The 18608-nt window shown below is 42.6% G+C and overlaps 1 protein-coding gene across 3 annotated transcripts in view; it reads left to right on the top strand.

Annotated features, from left to right (window-relative positions):
- LOC121293720 (transmembrane channel-like protein 7) overlaps nucleotides 1–18608 on the top strand; it is a 63620-nt gene that overhangs the window by 19644 nt on the left and 25368 nt on the right. For all 3 annotated transcript variants that reach the window (XM_041216935.1, XM_041216932.1, XM_041216934.1), the window contains 6 exons: nucleotides 3709–3857; nucleotides 7887–8048; nucleotides 10031–10125; nucleotides 13737–13876; nucleotides 16352–16493; nucleotides 18162–18335. In XM_041216935.1, the coding sequence (XP_041072869.1) occupies nucleotides 3791–3857; nucleotides 7887–8048; nucleotides 10031–10125; nucleotides 13737–13876; nucleotides 16352–16493; nucleotides 18162–18335 (780 nt within the window). In that variant the 5' untranslated portion in view covers nucleotides 3709–3790. The remainder of the gene's footprint in view (nucleotides 1–3708; nucleotides 3858–7886; nucleotides 8049–10030; nucleotides 10126–13736; nucleotides 13877–16351; nucleotides 16494–18161; nucleotides 18336–18608) is intronic.

Below are 18608 nucleotides of genomic sequence, written 5' to 3' on the forward strand. Positions count from 1 at the left end.
AAACATCCATGGTTTCTGCTCTCTTACTTATATCCACCTCCCTCCAGTGTGTTCCTTGTTTTTCCCTGCCTGATTGCCCTCCCGCTGATGTGTTCCTGTTTCCCCAACTTGGGATGACAGCTCCTGCAGGGTGTCATCTGGATGAGAACACAAGCTCATATATTCAGGGTTTCTCAGGCTGTTGTGAAGCTTTGCATCCAGTGGAACCACCATTTCATTAGGATAGAAGCATTGGTGGCAAGGCTAGCAGTTGTTGCGAAGGTGGTGGTGAGCCACCTTCTTGAACTGCTGCAGTCCATGTGGTGTAGATACATCAGCAGCGCTATTGGGAAGGGAGTTCCAGGTTTTTGACCCAGTGACCATGAAGGAACGGCGATACAGTTCCAAGTCAGGATGTTGTGTGGCTTTGAGTGGAACTTGCAGAAAGTGGCGTTTCCATACGCCTGGCTTTGGAGAGTCAGGTGGTGAGTTACTCTTCACAGAATCCCTAGATTCTGACCTTGCTCTTGTTGCCACATTATGACTTGGATGAAGGATCAGATGTATGGTTGCTAAATTTGCTGATGATACAAGGATATGTAGGAGAGTAAGTTGTGAAGACGTCAGGAGTCTGCAAAAGCATACAGATAGGTTAAGTGATTGGCAAAAATTTGGCAGCTGGAGTATAATGTGGGAAAACATGAACTTGTTTATTTTGGCAGGTTATTATTTAAATGGAGAGAGAGATTGCAGAACTCTGAGGCACAGGGAGATCTGGTGTCCTGGTACATGAATCAGGAAAAGTTTGTATGCAGGTACAGCAAGTGTTTAGGAAGGCAAACAGAATGTTGTTGTTTTTTGTAGGGGAATGGTATATAAAAGTAGAGATATTTTGCTCCAGTTGTACAGGTTGTTGGTGTGAGACCACATCTGGAGTACTGTTAACAGTTTTGATCTCCTTATTTAAGAAAATATATAAATGCATTAGAAGCAGTTCAGAGAAGGTTCGCTAGGCTGATACCTGGGATGGGGGGTGGGGAGGGGCGTGGTTATCTTACTAGGAGAGGTTGGAAAAGCTGGGCCTGTACCCACTGGAGTTTAGAAGAATGAGAGGTGGTCTTATTGAAACATATAAGATTCTGAGGGGACTTGACAGGTATGGGGGAGGATATCCAGAGAATGTTTTCCCCTGTGGAGGAGATGAAAATTAGGGGACATGGTTTAAAAATAAGAGGTCTCTCTTTTAAGACAGAGATGAGGAGAAAGTTGTTCTCTTGCTGCTTGGAATTCTCATCCTCAGAAGGTGGTGGAGGCTGGCTCTTTGAATTTATTCAAAGCAGATAGACCCTTTATAAGCAAGGGAGGGGTGAAAGGTTATCGGGGGTAGGCAGGAATGTGGAGTTCAGGTTATAATCAGATCAGCAATGATCTTATTGAATGGCTGAGCAGGTACGAGAGGCCGAATGGCCTACCCCTGCTCCTAATTCGTATGTTTGTATGTATGTAGTATTTACATGGCTGGTCATGTTAAGTGTGTACCCATGCTGTGGTCAAGCAATTGATATGTACTCATACATTTCATAGTCAGTAAGGTTGCTGTTTATGGGATGGTTCTTGGTACCGAGGGGTGAGGTAAGTAGACTATCTTTGGGGTTAAACAGGCTTTAAGATGATATCTCTAACAATGAAAGGCTGGAACTGAGTCATCCATCTACAAGACTTGGTAACCAATTACCTGAGCATAACCATGCAATATTTCAATACTCCATTCTGGATTATAAATGAGACTTTGTGGAGAAAACATATCAAATCACCAACTAATCCTTTGGGGGGTCCAAATGCCTTGACATTTGTTAACCTGCACTATTATTCTCTGGACTGAGGTAAATAAAGTGTGTCCCTACAAGGAGAGAGTGTGCAACCCATTGCAGACAAACAGAAACTTGTCTTGGGAAAATTGCCCAGAGCCCTTGTTTGGAAACTCTTCGACATCCCTATGTATTTCGGTGTGTTTCTGACATCCAGCTGGCCAAATATATTTTTGAAAATCCCTTCTATTTCCTGCCTGTTCCAGATCACATCTCAACCATTTCAGAATGTGTTAGCTACCTTCTGCCGAATGTGCGTAAACCCCAGATTTATAATGTTGCAAAAGCAAACTACTGAAGATGCTGGAAGGCTGAAATAAGAGCAAAAAATACTGGAAAACCTCAGCAGATCAGGCAACATTTTGGAGAGAAACAGAGTTGATCAGGCTGTAACTTCTGGTGGAGTGGCATTTGAGTCAGATTGCCACTCTGCTCGAAATTACTTACCTGGAAATCAGCCGCTCCTATCTCGCCCGACCTTCCAATTCAAGCCAGGCAAGATCTGAGCAGCGCAGCAGGTTCCCACGGCCTTCTGTCCAGGGCTGCAGCGATAGAGGGAAGGAGGACACACCCCATTTTTTATGGCACTACCTCCCGTAAAGTAGATAAGTTTAAAGGTGCCACTGAACAGATTGGTGGGGAGGGAGGTGGGGAGAGAGGTGGGGGTGGCTGGCATAGAATGGGTTGGGGGGTGTTGGGGTGTGGACGATGGGAGAGGTTGGGGTATGGGGAGGGCAGTTGGGGGGGAGTGGGGGTGAAGTGGGGGCTGGGGGGGGCAGTTGGGGGATAGTTGGGGGTGGGGGGGCAGTTTGGGGTGGGGAGGGAATTCGGGGGTTGGGAGGATAGCTGGAGGGTGGGGAGGGCAGTCAATGGGTGAGGGTGTAGTTGGGGGTGTCCAATGGGGGATTGGAGGGCTCTGTGAGTGATCAGTGAGGGTAATTGAGGGGTGGGGAGGGAAGTAAAGGGGTGGGGGTGAGGTTGTGGCATTCCATGAGGATGTTGGGGGGTCCCGTGGATGTTCAGGTGTTGGGGTGTACTTCGGAAGGGGTAGTTGGAGGATCCCGCGGGGGTTCAGGGGTGGTGGTGGGGGAGATTGTGTGTGAGGGGCAGTCGCTTGGCCTCGGGGGGGTTCTCGGAGTGAGGGTGTCCCACGGGGGCTCAGTATGGGTCAGTGCAATAGTTACCTAGAAGCTAGAAGTGGTTTTAATTCTTCTAACCTTTTCTGGGTAACTATTACTGTGACACAGTCAGAATCATCTGAAGCTTGCAATTTAAATCGGAATATCAGACGGTTCCCAGTGCAGGGCAATCGCCCATCGGAAATTTGAACCAGGCAATAGCCAGACAATCCTAACCTGGGAACCTCTGTGGGATGGGGAGGGGGGGGTGGTTCCCCAGCGGATCTTTGGGGTACTTCCCCTGTAGACTGCCTGGAGCTCAGAAGATATGGGTCAATGTTTCAGGCGATGACCTTTCATCGGAACTGGAAAAGGTCATCGACCTGAAATGTTAACTCTGTTTCCCTCCACTGATGCAGCCTGGCCAGCTGAGATTATCCAGCATTTTTTGTCCTGGTAACATTGCAACCCTCATTGATAGGAGGGAAGGAGTGTAATAGTTTTGATGCCAGTGACTACAAATCAAAGGAAATCTTTCAGAAACATACAACTTAAATACGTCTTACAACTGGCTTCATTTTTGGGGATATATTTAGTTCATTATAAGCCACTGTCGTAAACCTATAAATTAAATCTGGAATTCTGATCCAAAAATTCATTCTGTCCATTAACTCTCAAGGTGGATCAGTAGGGAAGTGACCTAATTCTTTGTCCACTGCATTTAAGTTTTAACTTTTCCACAGAGAGAAGAGAAGGTGTGATAATGGATCTCTCAGCAGCTGGGAGACTTGGAAGCAAAGCCAGCAGAAATCACTGAAGAGGCTCATGGACGAAGTGACACATGTCGTATCCTGGTTAGAACTGTGGAAGAGCTCTCTGAGTAAAATAGAAGGTGTGAGTGACTTCTTTAGTTTGTGATGGTGTTCATAACACAGGGAACACCAAACTGTTGAGTGCTTAAGTGAAATCAGTTTTTAGAAGGTGTTTCCATAGGAAGATGGAGATATGTTTTAGTCAAATCATTACAACTCGGTTAAATTGCCTGAACAATTTTGATAGAGAGTAGGATTTTTTTCAAGTCTCTCATGTAATAAGTTGACAGAAGAGAAAACAGGGGACAAAGTACAGAATAACAGATACACCTGGGAGTGATCACTCATCAAGTGGTTCAAGTGTTTATGCAGTAAATACTAGTTATCAGGAGGCTATTACAACACTTCATTAAGTTTTCCAAAAAATAATAGAAATTAGCAGGGAGGAATGGATAAAGAGTAAAAGAGTGAGTGAAGGAAAAGGATGTTTGTTTATATAGCACCTTTCACAACCTCAGAGTATCCCAAAGCATCGTACAACTAAGGAAACTGTCGTAATGTATGGAAAAGCACCAACAAATTTGAGCACACTAAGGCCCTGTAAACAGCAGTGAGATTACAACCAGATTTTTACTGATGTTGATTACTCGGCTATAGTCTCATTGAAAGGTTCAGATTGTTTATACAGAGAATATCATGCATACCTAGGAAGCATTTTAAAGCTTTACATTTATTAAGCAGTTATATCATTCATGTCAAACTCATGGTCAATTTTGAAGGTATTGAGAAAACAATGTTCATTAATATAAAAACAAAAAACTGCGGATGCTGGAAGTCCAAAACAAAAACAGAATTACCTGGAAAAACTCAGCAGGTCTGGCAGCATCGGCGGAGAAGAAAAGAGTTGACATTTTGAGTCCTCATGACCCTTCAACAGAACTAGGTGAATCCGAGGAGAGGGTGAAATATAAGCTGGTTTAAGGTTGGGGGGTGGGGGGGGAGGTTTTGAGGCGGGGTGGGGGGAGAGAAGTGGAGGGGGGGGTGTGGTTGTAGGGACAAGCAAGCAGTGATAGGAGCAGATAATCAAAAGATGTCATAGACAAAAGAACAAAAGAACACAGAGGTGTTGAAGTTGGTGATATTATCTAAACGAATGGGCTAATTAAGAATGGATGGTAGGGCACTCAAGGTATAGCTCTAGTGGGGGTGGGGGGCATAAAGGATTTAAAAATCATGGAAATATGTGGGAAAAGAAAAATCTACATAAATTATTGGAAAAAACAAAAGGAAGGGGGAAGAAACGGAAAGGGGGTGGGGATGGAGGAGGGAGCTCAAGACCTAAAGTTGTTGAATTCAATATTCAGTCCGGAAGGCTGTAAAGTGCCTAATCGGAAGATGAGGTGCTGTTCCTCCAGTTTACGTTGGGCTTCACTGGAACAATGCAGCAAGCCAAGGACAGACATGTGGGCAAGGGAGCAGGGTGGAGTGTTGAAATGGCAAGCGACAGGGAGGTTTGGGTCATTCTTGCGGACAGACCGCAGGTGTTCTGCAAAGCGGTCGCCCAGTTTACGTTTGGTCTCTCCAATGTAGAGGAGACCGCATTGGGAGCAACGAATGCAGTAGACTAAGTTGGGGGAAATGCAAGTGAAATGCTGCTTCACTTGAAAGGAGTGTTTGGGCCCTTGGACGGTGAGGAGAGAGGAAGTGAAGAGGCAGGTGTTGCATCTTTTGCGTGGGCATGGGGTGGTGCCATAGGTGGGGGTTGAGGAGTAGGGAGTGATGGAGGAGTGGACCAGGGTGTCCCGGAGGGAACGATCCCTACGGAATGCCGATAGGGGGGTGAATGGAAGATGTGTTTGGTGGTGGCATCATGCTGGAGTTGGCAGAAATGGCGGAGGATGATCCTTTGAATGCAGAGGCTGGTGGGGTGATAAGTGAGGACAAGGGGAACCCTATCATGTTTCTGGGAGGGAGGAGAAGTCATGAGGGCAGATGTGCGGGAGATGGGCCGGACACGGTTGAGGGCCCTGTCAACGACCGTGGGTGGAAAACCTCGGTTAAGGAAGAAGGAGGACATGTGAGAGGAACTGTTTTTGAAGGTAGCATCATCAGAACAGATGCAACAGAGGTGAAGGAACTGAGAGAATGGGATGGAGTCTTTACAGGAAGCGGGGTGTGAGGAGCTGTAGTCGAGGTAGCTGTTGGAGTCGGTAGGCTTGTAATGGATATTGGTGGACAGTCTATCACCAGAGATTGAGACAGAGAGATCAAGGAAGGGAAGGGAAGTGTCAGAGATGGACCACGTGAAAATGATGGAGGGGTGGAGATTGGAAGCAAAATTAATAAATTTTTCCAAGTCCCGACGAGAGCATGAAGCAGCACCGAAGTAATCATCGATGTACCGGAGAAAGAGTTGTGGAAGGGGCTGGAGTAGGACTGGAACAAGGAATGTTCCACATACCCCATGAAGAGACAGGCATAGCTGGGGCCCATGCGGGTACCCATAGCCACACCTTTTATTTGGAGGAAGTGTGAGGAGTTGAAGGAGAAATTGTTCGGTGTGAGAACAAGTTCAGCCAGACGGAGGAGAGTAGTGGTGGATGGGGATTGTTCGGGCAATTTTCAGTACGTAAAATTTGGTAAGCGTGGATGTTTGTCGCTTAGGTACTGATGAAACTAGGTAGCCGGTCACATGGTTAGTGGTCTGAATGTGTGTTACTTTAATAATTATTTATTTACATTAACAATGTTCATTGTTTGTATTCCCAAAATATTTAGCAGGAATTGAAAATCTGCAGCACCTCTGGCAGACTCCCACTGTCACTTAGGCAAAAAAGTGGCAGAAGGTCTGGTGATGAGGTTGAGACCCAGATATATCCATCAGGGATGACCTGCTGGGAGCAGAGCTTTCTACCCATCCCAAACAAGGCCATCAATGTCGAAGAAGTCATGGGTGGGATAGGGACACCCAGTTTTGGAAGTTCCTATATTCTTGGTTCTCAGAGAAAACCTGGTGTAGGAATGGCAGGGAAATGCCAAGTGAGACCTTCTGTGAACCAATGAAGTGCGGCCCACTGGGAGAACTGAAGAAGAACTGGACTGATATTTTAAAGAAAAAAGTTTAATGCTACTTGGTTACAAAGAGGGTACCTTAAAGATACTTCTGGGATTAGAATGAGGCGGGTAAACTGACCAGCATGCCATGTTTCCAGCTCTCCAGTAGTTGGGAATCCTAGATGCTTCTCCAGTGGCCTGTGTGCCTGTCAAACAATGGGACCAGCAGCAAATGTCCCAGGTGGGCACTCCTGCCAGGATGTGAGCCCTCTGATTTCTGGCCTCTATGTTTTTTTATGCAAGAAACTCACACAGGAATATTACTTGTTGCCTGTGATATTGGCATTTTCCATATTTCAATGATCCTATTCACCGATTTCCCCTAACATTATATAACATCTAACAATAACACTTGGATGACAATTTGACCTGCTGGTTAGACTGGAATTATAAGCATGTTCTTTACACTCACATTTACCATGTTGTTACAAATATCAAGTGTATCTAAGATTTTTGACTTTGTAGGTGCCAGAGGCATTTTATGGTGTTTTCTCACAGAATAGTAACAATAATTTGCATCAATTTAAGCTGCGGATGCCAACAATATTAGTCTTAGATTTAGGGGTTATCCATCGATAGCCCTATGCAAATCTCCAGATCAATGAAATTTGAACAGGGACAAACCAACCAGCAGGAAATATAAGGGCAAATAGAATTGTGCATTATGGGCTGCAGTGATGGAATTCACAGGGAAATTCTGACTTTATACCAAATTTCCACAAGTACAGACTTTCTACTCACTTTAGTATGTAATAAAGTTATGCTGTTCAGCATGGTTCATGAGCAAACGATGAATATAATGGCTGGCTGTGTGTCTCCATCAGGATTTCTGTACTAGGGAAGTAACAGAAAGTACTTTGTCATGTTGGAGTGTTTCCTTGGATGAAATAATAGTTGGAGTCACGTAGGTTTACCTATTTTAATGTGCAAAGGCTGAGAACGTTTTGGCTGGAACCATGTGTCAATTCACTCCTTTGTGCTGTGTTGCGGACTAGGTCGATATGGCACCGGCATCCAGTCATACTTCACCTTCCTGCGCTTTTTGATCTTCTTGAATCTTTCCGCCTTTCTTTTGGTTAGTGGTTTTGTGCTCGTCCCATCCATCTATATCAGCAAAATGAAGCTCAATCAGACAGCCACAGAGCACACGAGGAACAGTGAGTATGTCAAGAGGTTGTGTCACATGAAACAAACGCACCAACATAAGTCACTTTTAATGCACTTTATGGCATCATTTTATGACAGCGGGATATTAGGTTCCCGCCGAAGTCAGTGAAGTTTAGAATGACTTACCGCATTTTATGGCCCTGTCCCCGACACAGCAGGACTGTAAAATTCCGGCCCATGTGTGTTTTTTTAAAAAAATGCAGAGTCCGGTTTAACCAGTTAAATTAGCCGTTAAATAGATTGGCTCTCTAGGTATATGCACTATTAGCTACCTATTTAGCAATCAATGCAGAGATGGGTGCACATCCGGTAGCCAACATTCAACATATCCAGGGAATTATTCTTCCATTGCTTTGTTTAACAGTTCATTAATGAGCGTACTGCTGTGGTGGAGGCATTATTACTTACAAGAGTATTTTTGAGAGTCTCTTCCTGGATTGAAAGGCCATTCTTGCTCCTTCATTGTGTTGCTTAATACATTATTTCAGATTGAGCTAATTCTTGAGGTGCTAATTTAAAAGTACCTCTGCAGTCCCTAGTTAATTTTTTAATTCAATAGGGAAACTTGGTGAGACGTCTGTCCTATTACCGCTATCTTCAACTGCCCTGTTTGGTAGCAAGAATCTGAGATTATCTTAAAGAAATTTTACTGAAGTATCAATGGATTAGTCAGAGATTTCTGCAACCTAACGCATACCCCTAAAAACCCTTGATTTACTCTCTAGGTTTTTAGGCTTAAGCAATGGAAATGGTAGGTCATCTATATCAAAGGTTCTATCCCATTTACATTGTAGGCACAGTCTCAAGTTGAAAATATCCCACTTATACTGTCACTGCTCGTCTCAGACTGGCCAGTATCCCATTTACACTGTCACTGCTAGTCTCAGACTGGTCAGTACCCCATTTACACTGTCACTGCTAGTCTCAGACTGGTCAGTACTCCATTTACCCTGTTACTGCTAGTCTCAGACTGGTCAGTACCCTATTTACACTGTCACTGCTAGTCTCAGACTGGTCAGTACCCCATTTACACCATCACTGCTACTCTCAGACTGAGAATATCCCATTTACACTGTTACTGCTAGTCTCAGACTGGTCAGTACCCCATTTACACTGTCACTGCTAGTCTCAGAATGGTCAGTACCCCATTTACACTGTCACTGCTAGTCTCAGAATGGTCAGTACCCCATTTACACCATCACTGCTACTCTCAGACTGAGAATATCCCATTTACACTGTCACTACTAGTCTCAGACTGAGAATATTCCATTTACACTATCACTGTAGTCTCAGACAGGCCAGTGTCCCATTTACACTGTCACTGTCAGTCTCAGACAGGCCAGTATCCCATTTACACAGTCATGGTCAGTCTCAGACTGGCCAGTAGCCCATTTACACTGTCACTGCTAGTCTCAGACTGAGAATATCCAATTTACACTGTCGCTGTTGGTATCAGAATGGGCAGTGTCCCGTTTACACTCCAGGCACCAGTTGCAGACTGGGCAGCAACCCATTTACACCATTGCTGGTGGATTTAAACCATACAACACATTATTTGCAGAATTTGGCTGTAACAAACTCTGCACCAGTTTAGTTGTAGACATCATGCACCTCCCCAATTTTTAAATGGTTCAGCAATGGGATAGCAGTATCTGCATTGTGTTATACATTCAACTCAATAGGTTTATCTGCAATTTGCACCAAAATGTCCAAGGGCTCCAAAGGAGCTCCCATCCCATGTCAAGCCCATGGGTGTGAAACTACCCTCACCCTTCCTGGGATCTCACACTTCTTTTCTCCTAGCCAGGTTTACATTTACAGCTTTATGTTACAATTTCAGCAATGATGTTAAACACAACTCAGTAGCCCACTCTTGTTGTACTAGCCCACATTATATTACACTGTAGTCAAGTAAGATGCTGAGGACTTAACAGTAAATCAGCGGACACATAATTAACAGCCGTGTTTCCAGTTTCTTTTACAGCACCTGAATGTTTCAAGTACGATCCATACCTTCATGGCTTGGTTCCTTTTTATGCATATATCTTGGATCTGTTCTCTGGAACGGTAAGTTATTATTGCTGGAAAAAAAGACATGCAATTGAAGCTTTTTGTCTTGCATTCATCAGAACAGCTACACAAGATAAACTAACAGTAAAGGGAACACCAATTTATACTGAACAAAAACAAAAATACCTGGAAAAACTCAGCAGGTCTTACAGCATCTGCGGAGAGGAATATAGTTAACGTTTCGAGTCCATATGACCCTTCAATTCTGATGAAGAGTCATACGGACTCAAGATGTCAACTGTATTCCTCTCCGTAGACGCTGTAAGACCTGCTGAGTTTTTCCAGGTATTTTTGTTTTTGTTCTAGATTTCCAACATCCGCAGTATTTTGCTTTTACCAATTTATACTGCGTTGCCATGGAGAATGCAGCAGAGTTAACTGTTAACTCCCACACTTTTGTTTCAAATTCGAACCAGGCAGGTCGACTCTGATTGGTCATGGTGTTGCCACTGGGAATGAATCAGGGAATGGCTGTCCCACAAGCTTTTGATAGTTGGAAAAGGTGTAATGTGTGGACATGCTCCTTCTTTCTGCAAAGAACAGGGCCCTGTGTGTGAATATATGTGGCTTCTAGCATGTAAATTATTATTTGAATTAAAAATTTGATTAAAATTAAACATTCTGAGCATTAAAAAGGGTTATTTAAACCTAGATGAGTAGTTGTCAGTTCCCAAGTGATGAATTCACAATCAGCCATAGTGGTATTTGAAATCATGACCTCGCTGTGGTTGGTCCAGTATCACAACCACTGGGTAATTCGAGGAAAGAATGAATGCAGCTAAATTTGATCACACACATGGGGCTTGTGGTAAGTAATGAAGAGAACCAATGTTGAACACCTTCCTGCAAATGGGGGTGCATATGACCACGGAATCCCTATATCCACCGCATTAAGTTTGTGCAGAGCTCACGAAAATCTACCTGAGAAGCTGTGATTAATGCCCTGTGGTCTCAGTTCAAGTTTTTAATTGAGGTTTGTAAGAAATTACCCCTAAAATCTCCCTATCTGCTTCTGTGTACTGTAATTTGGTAAATTAACTCAGATAACGAATTTGAGCTGGCACTCATAATTGAAAATCTGTTTAGTATTTATGGTTAGGGAGGTAGAGTGACAGAATATTGGAAAACCTGATTGAGTTGGCACACAGAATTTAAGAGGCTGGGAATGTTCCATGATCTACTTATTTTCCTCTCTAGAATTTTCAGTCCCTTGATGGTTTCTGAGGTATGGACGTGGGTTCTCCATTAGCAACTGGTATGATGTGCAACTTTACCAAAAACAGAACCATGCAAATGGATCTCTTAAAATCATAGAGTACAATCAGATTTACAAATTTAAAAAAAATCAGAATATGCTAACTGCTGCAAAAAATTTCAAATAAAAAAATTCAAAAGTAATTAAGGCAAAATAACTTATTTTTTCTATTGCCTGCAGAATCCAGCCAAAAAGTGGACACTTTGAAATTTTCTCACCACATTTATAATTGCTATTTATGTCATTCAACTATTCTCGATAAAATAACTGTACCTTGGGTGCCTATCTCACCACTCTCCCCAGTCAAGAGAGCAGATAAAAGCTGGAATTTTCCAGCCCCTACCCTTGTAGCGGGTGCCCCACGGTGGGGCCAGCAAGCCATTGAAATATCCATTCACATCAGCGGGACTGGAAGATGAACTAGTGTGAAATGCTGGAAAATTCCAGCCAAAGTACCTGTTAGTAGGTACTTTGACCTATGTTGATTTTAACCAGACACCCTGAGAATATCACAGGTCAAATGGGTAACTTGCTACATGTAAAATTAGGGGTACAAACAATACTAAATTCTGGCACAGTGGTCAAGAACTCCAACATATCAAATTTAGAGGGCGGTGAAGGTAGGGTCACACAGTTTAAGTTATACTTGGCATCCAGGTCCATGCAATCTGCATTAGATTTTAGTGGAGAGACTTCTTGAAGAATCCTCAACTATTTAGCTGCAACTAAGAAAATGTACCATCTTTAAAGGAGACTTTAACATGAGTGTGTGTGTGTGTGTGTCTGTGTGTATGGCTAAGGGCAGGAGGAGGTCTGGTCTCAGAGCTCCGTGTTCCTTCAGTGCTGAACAGCATCAGCATATATTCCTTTAAAAGAGAAAATTGAGCTATTGTTAATTTTATTTCTTTTCTGTGTGAGGGCCATTGTACCATTCACAATGAAGCATTACAGAGAACCAGAACAAGAGACACACTGCCTGGTAGGCCCTCCAGTGCCAGTTAATCACTTCAGTTTATAAGTTGTTCTAAAAAATTTGAAAGGTCACTTATTTAAACTGTGTGGACAGTCTGGCACTTCTCATTTAGCTCCTTTAACAGGCAAATCTGGTTTATATAGCTTTAGAGTTTAATAAAGTTTTCAACTACATGTTACTCCACTAGACTTTTCTGTAACTTTTGGAATGTGTTAGGTTCAAAATTATTTCCAGGACATGCTATTTTGAATTGATTTTCATCAAATGATTTATAAAATATTTTTAATAAACCATCTTATTACAACTAAAAGTCCTGACAGAAAAATTAAGTTTCAATTAAGTACCACCATTGGAAAGTGCTTTAAAAACATTTATATACCCCAAGGCATTTCACACTTGGTGAAATGGACTCTGAACTAGAATTGGGTAAGAGATAGGAAAAGCAACCAAAGGCACAGATATGTTTTGAAGAGGATTTAGAAGGTGCCGAGAAGTAATGGAGGCGGTGTCGTGACACTCTGGTAGCATCGCTACTTTTGGAGCGCTGGGTTGAAGTCCCATTTCAGGATATGACGGCCACAGAAGGTGCGTTCATAACATGGCCAAACAGAATGCTTATCAGCCTGTAAATCCTTCAAATACACCTGATGGCAAGTGATAAGAGCAGGAGTGTTTCCTGATCAGCCATACTGTTGAAGGCAATGGCAAACCACTGCAGTACTTTACCACGAATAACCATGAACCAATCCAGTGGAAGTCCATCGTCTCCAATGCCCTCTTAGGGCATGGTAGCTGAAGGAGGAGGAGAGAAGTAGCAAGAACGAGGGTTGGAGAAGAGAATTCCATACCTCAGCCTTGCAATGGGTGATGATGACATTCACCAATTTTGGACGATAGTGAGGGAGGGAGCTTTTACAGAGTGGGAAGTGGAGAAGATGCCACCTGGGATTTTGACTGAAAGAGGTTGCAGTGGCTCAGAAGGGTGAGGCCATTTTGGCATCTTAAATGGGGATGAAAAGATTTGGAAATCTGTGTGCTGGGGGCTGAGGATTCAATGGAGGTTTTCCAGGGTGGTAGTGAATGCAACTCAGCAAGGCATAAGATATGGACAGTGAAGCTTTGCACAAAGTGGAGATTCTGTGAATGGATTTCAGAAGATGAGCATTGGAGAAGTAGAAAGAAGGCTACAAGAAGAAGAAAGTTCAGGCTCAACCAAAACCTGCAGAACAGTTATCAAATATGTTGGCTTGAAAGACTCAATGATCTAGTAACTAAATGTACAGATGTACATTGGAAATCGATGTGGGCTATTAACTTCTGAAGTTACGATTAAAATAATTAAATAGTTTCTTTCGTAATATTGATATTCTTTGTTTACAGGGATTCGTGGAAGCTTCCTATATGTTCTATGGCTATTATAAATTTGATGTACACCAGAACGTTATCTATAACCTCCCTCTGGCCTATCTGCTGACCATGGTCCTCTACTTTCTACTTTGTCTTTGCTGGATTATTAGAAGGTTAGAACTGCCACAGCTCTTTGCACTTTCCTCATTTTTAATTCACTGCTGGTGACATAATCACTAAATATCAAAACATTCCAAGAACTCAGAAAAAACGATCTTCAGGAAAATATAAATCAGATTAGAATTACAAGCTGTCTGCTTTTGTCGGTTTGATGCATTCAGATTGTCATCCTGTTCCTGCCTGGGGGTCAAGAGTAGAACTCTTCTGCCAGGCTTAACCTTTCCACAGGAGCAAACATGAAGTTAAAGGAAACCTTGGTGGAAAGGAATTGGGAATATTTATTCAGTAATGTTCTCTGTGCATTAAAGGGAAAAAAAGGGTAATTAAAATGTTATGGAAAAGAACAGAACTTTAAAAGTCAAAGGAGTTTTCTAAAGAGGAAGCAAGAGCAAGGGAATATTTTGTAGCACTTACAGATAATAGTAACATATGGGGTGCTGTTTATCTCAGTTGGTTAGATGGCTGGTATGTGGATCAGATTCGTGCCAATATCATGGGGTTCAATCCCCATTCTGGCTGAAGTAGATTCAGGGCCTGCCTCCTAACCCTACCCTTAGAAAAAATCACAGCACTTTGCTGTGATTCTACAAGTAATCACTTAAAGATCTGCCTTCAGGCAAAGAACTGAAGAAGAAGATATTGTATATTTTGCACTACTTCACATAAACTGGTGAACTCCTTTAGGATACAAATTGTTAAACTATTGAAAAGGAATCAAGCAATTCACCTAGTAAAGAAGACATTCATTGAAGCTGGCAGCAAGCTCAAATATGGGGGAGAATTTTCTCCCAGTCAGGGCTTTGTGTGGGGGCGGGCATGGTGGGCACACAGCCGATCAGCGCCCCCAATTGGCTGGGTGCTGCCATTTTTTGTGGGCAGGCCAATTAAGGCCCGCCCAGCGTGATGCACGCCCGGAAGCGCTGAGTGTTACCTGTGTGGGCAGGGTGAGGTTACCTGATTCGGGAGTGCGCTCTTTTCCGCACACGCGCGACAAAGCACAGAAATCTCCTTGGGGCACAAAGTGTTGAAAAAATTCTTACGACATGCCCCCTCATGTGAAACTGTCACATGAGCTGGGACATGTCCATTAATTTTAATAAAGATTTTTCTGAAAATTTTAAATCATTCATGAAACCTCATCCTGCCCGTGGATGAGATTCCATGAAAAATGCCAGGGCTCTTTGCCTGCCCACCAACCTTAAGGCTGGATGGGCAGCTCAGCTGACTGCCTTAATTACTTTTTAACAGGCTTTCGGCTGTGCGCCCACTGAACTGAAAATGTGAATGATGCGCGGTGATGTTGAGACGCACGCCTGACGTCAGGCCCACCATTTTATGCCTCGGCGAGCGGGGCCTGCTCCCACTCACCGAGCCGAAGATTCTGCCCATGGAAATGAGTAATGTCATAACTTAATTTGATCTATTTATAAAGACTCTTAAATGTTGTTCTAAGGTTTACTGTTATCATGTTGTAGAGGCCAGGGTATTGATGACAAATGATCACGGATGTATCCTAGATGTGTTTGTAGTCCTGAGTGAATTTGGTAGTAGTACATTTTTTGACATCGTGCATATTATTACAAGGTAAATATGCAAGCTGAGGTTTGGGGTGACACCATATCACATCAGAGTGTTGAAAACTCAATGAGAGACCCTGGCAGTATTTAATGGAGACAATGGGGGCCTCACCTACCAACCGGGAAGCTGCAAAAGCTCCATGTTGTCTCTTTTAGGAAAGGCCCACCACTTGGATACTTAACTGGACAGTGGCGGGCCTGCCCTGGGATCAATCAGAGGCCGGTGGCTCTAATGAGTGGCAGCGTAATCAGGGAGGCAGTGGCTGCTGCAGGTATGACACCCACCCAAGGCCTAGTATCATCGCTGTATCCCAGGCCAACAGTCTAACATATAACAACAAGTTCCATTTTGGCAGTTCAGGGAAAAAAGGTAAGTTGGTAAGTCTTAGATTGATCTGAATGAAAGCCGCAACATTATGTATTACAGCTTTAAGGTAGCGAAATGTCCCAAGGTGCTTCACAGTGACATAATTTAAAATAAAAATAGACACCAGCTAAAATATAATATTGGGGGTCTGGAATAAACAGATTTTATACTGGACTGTCCTCTTATTTCTGGGAACAATCCAAGGGTAATCAGTGTTTTCAGTGTACTATTGCACACGTGATATAAATGCTTTGTTATTGCAATCTCATTGAATTTTCAATAAATTTACATCTGAAAGCGACCATGAAACATGTGCTCCTGTTTATTTGAAGCTGTGTGCCAGCTGCAATCTTCTGGTATTTTGAAAAATAATGAAGAAGAAATATCGATGACGTTAACAGTTGAAAAGAAAGCAGAGAAGGTCACCGTGTGTGAAACACTACAGCAGTCTTGGGGTCAAGCGCATGATTTAGTGTGAAAGCCAGTGCTCCTTCAAAAATGTAAAAGCTTTCTCTTGCCTCCAGGATCGTGAGTGGATTTAAGCAGGAATGCATGCATGAGACGGGCTACAGACACAGTGCCAAAATCTTCACTCTTTGGGACTTCTGTATCAAGGCAACCATTATGGCTACGCTTAAACAACAGAGCATTGTAAATGACCTGAAGGTATTGCAATTCAATATTTAGCTTTATTGAAGTGGTGCTTCAAAATATCACTCTGAAACACCATAACGTGACATCTCACATGGTTCTTTAATTAATTCAGAAACTATGTTTATTCCTAAACTATGCTCTTTACATTTGGTTTTTTGATGGTATTGTCACAGATTCTAGAATATTTGATTTCTCAATATGAGATCGATAAAATATACCTTATTGCAATATATCCATCAGTTTAAAAATGTCATACAACTGAATTTTATTCATTGGCAAATCTTAGGTTGATCTGATTGAAAACCGCAACATTATGTATTACCGTTTATGATATTCTCAGCTATTACCTAGTAAGGCTTGATATTTGTTTACTTGAAGGATAAGGAAAGACCAGGGACTGAATTATTAAGAAGCACCCAACATTCTTGCCAGGCTGCAGTTGAATTTAATGGTTTGAGGGGATAGTTTATTCACAAGATGGGAGTGCAGATTTTGTAGTACTTTGTAAGCCTGGAACTGTGTTTTCACTATGATTTTTTTCAAGCATGATATGGTTTTATGAATTGAGCCGCAAAAAGAAACAATTAGCACCAGAAGCAGCGGCTGATATCTAGCCCATCATCAGCATCACAAAGTGTGGCAGGACGTTTAGGTGAAATGTTGTCTTCATCATGTTGTTTCAATGGCTGGTGTCATTTTTCAGGGATAGGGACTGCAAATTAGTTGAGGTATTGCATTTAGCAGAATTGTAGGATAGAATCAAAGAATGCTTACAGCACGGAAGGAGGCTATTCAGTCCATTGACCCGGTGCTTCCTCACTGCAACAGCACTCCACTGCCCTTACCCCATAATACTGTAAATTCTTTCTTTTTAAGCGTTTATCCAACTTCCTTTTGAAAGCCACAATTGAATCTGCCTCCACCATGCTGTGAGGCAGTACATTCTAGATCCTAACCACTTGTGCTTTAAAAGATATTTTTTTCATGTGACTTTTGGTTCTTTTGGCAATCACCTTAAAACGATATCCTCTGGTTCTCGAACTCTCCGCCAAAGGGAACAGTTTCTCCCAATTTGCTCTGTCCAGACCCCTCATGACCCCTCTATCAAATCTCATCTCAAACTTCTCTCCCCTGAGGAGGACAATCCTGGCTTCTCCAATCAATCTACATGACTGAAGTCCCTCACCCCTGGAACAATTCTTCACCCGAAATCCTTTAGAATTGGGCACAGTATTCCAGCAGGGGGCGCACCAGTGATTTATAAGAGTTTAGTGTAAATAAACCTGCTTGCAAACAAATTATTCACTAATGCTTTACAAAATTGGCATTTCTCAACAAAAAAAAATTAATTTGACTGAATTGGAGTTGGCGAAACGTGTGGTGATTGAACAAAATATGGAACCCCGTTAAGCTTGACCTGGTAAGTTAGGCCATCAATTCATCTTCGTTGGCTTGATTGAATTTGACTTTCAATTCCTGGAAAACGTCACTGCAAGTTATTTTCAGAAGTCAGGATCCAAAATGATAATTACAGTGCAGATTCAAATGTAGCGCCTTCAAAGTTTAGGATTCAGAAGTCAGTTGAATATAAATTGGCAATGAAGTGGACTGTAGGAAACTGAAGATCTGAATCGAGACAGATTCCCTAATCAATGGTTTGTGTTTTTCATTTTGAACTAGATTGATTTGCAAGAGCAAATGTGCAGGAGGAGAAAAGCAGAGCGAAGCACAAAGGAGAAAATATTCCTCTACTTCATCCGTTTTGTGCTCAATCTGTTCATCATGATTTCATTGACTGGAGCGTTTTACTGCATTTACCAAGCAACTAAATCATCTCAACAATTCCAGCAGAAGGTCAGTGCATTGACACAGCTGTTCAGGTTGCAGAATATCGAATGACCAAATTACAGGCATAAAGTTCCATAGAAATTGAAGCACAAAAACAGGCCATTCAGGCCAACTGATTTATGACAATGTTAATGCTCCACAAGAGCCTCCTCCCACCCTACTTCATCCATCCCTATCTGCATATCACCCTATTCCTTTCTTCCATGTGCACTTATCTATCTTCCCTTTAAATGTATCTAAGCCTATTCACCGCAACTATTCCAAGTGGTAGCAAGTTCC

The sequence above is a fragment of the Carcharodon carcharias genome, chromosome 22, assembly GCF_017639515.1.
Source record: "Carcharodon carcharias isolate sCarCar2 chromosome 22, sCarCar2.pri, whole genome shotgun sequence".
In the NCBI taxonomy this organism is placed as follows: domain Eukaryota; kingdom Metazoa; phylum Chordata; class Chondrichthyes; order Lamniformes; family Lamnidae; genus Carcharodon; species Carcharodon carcharias.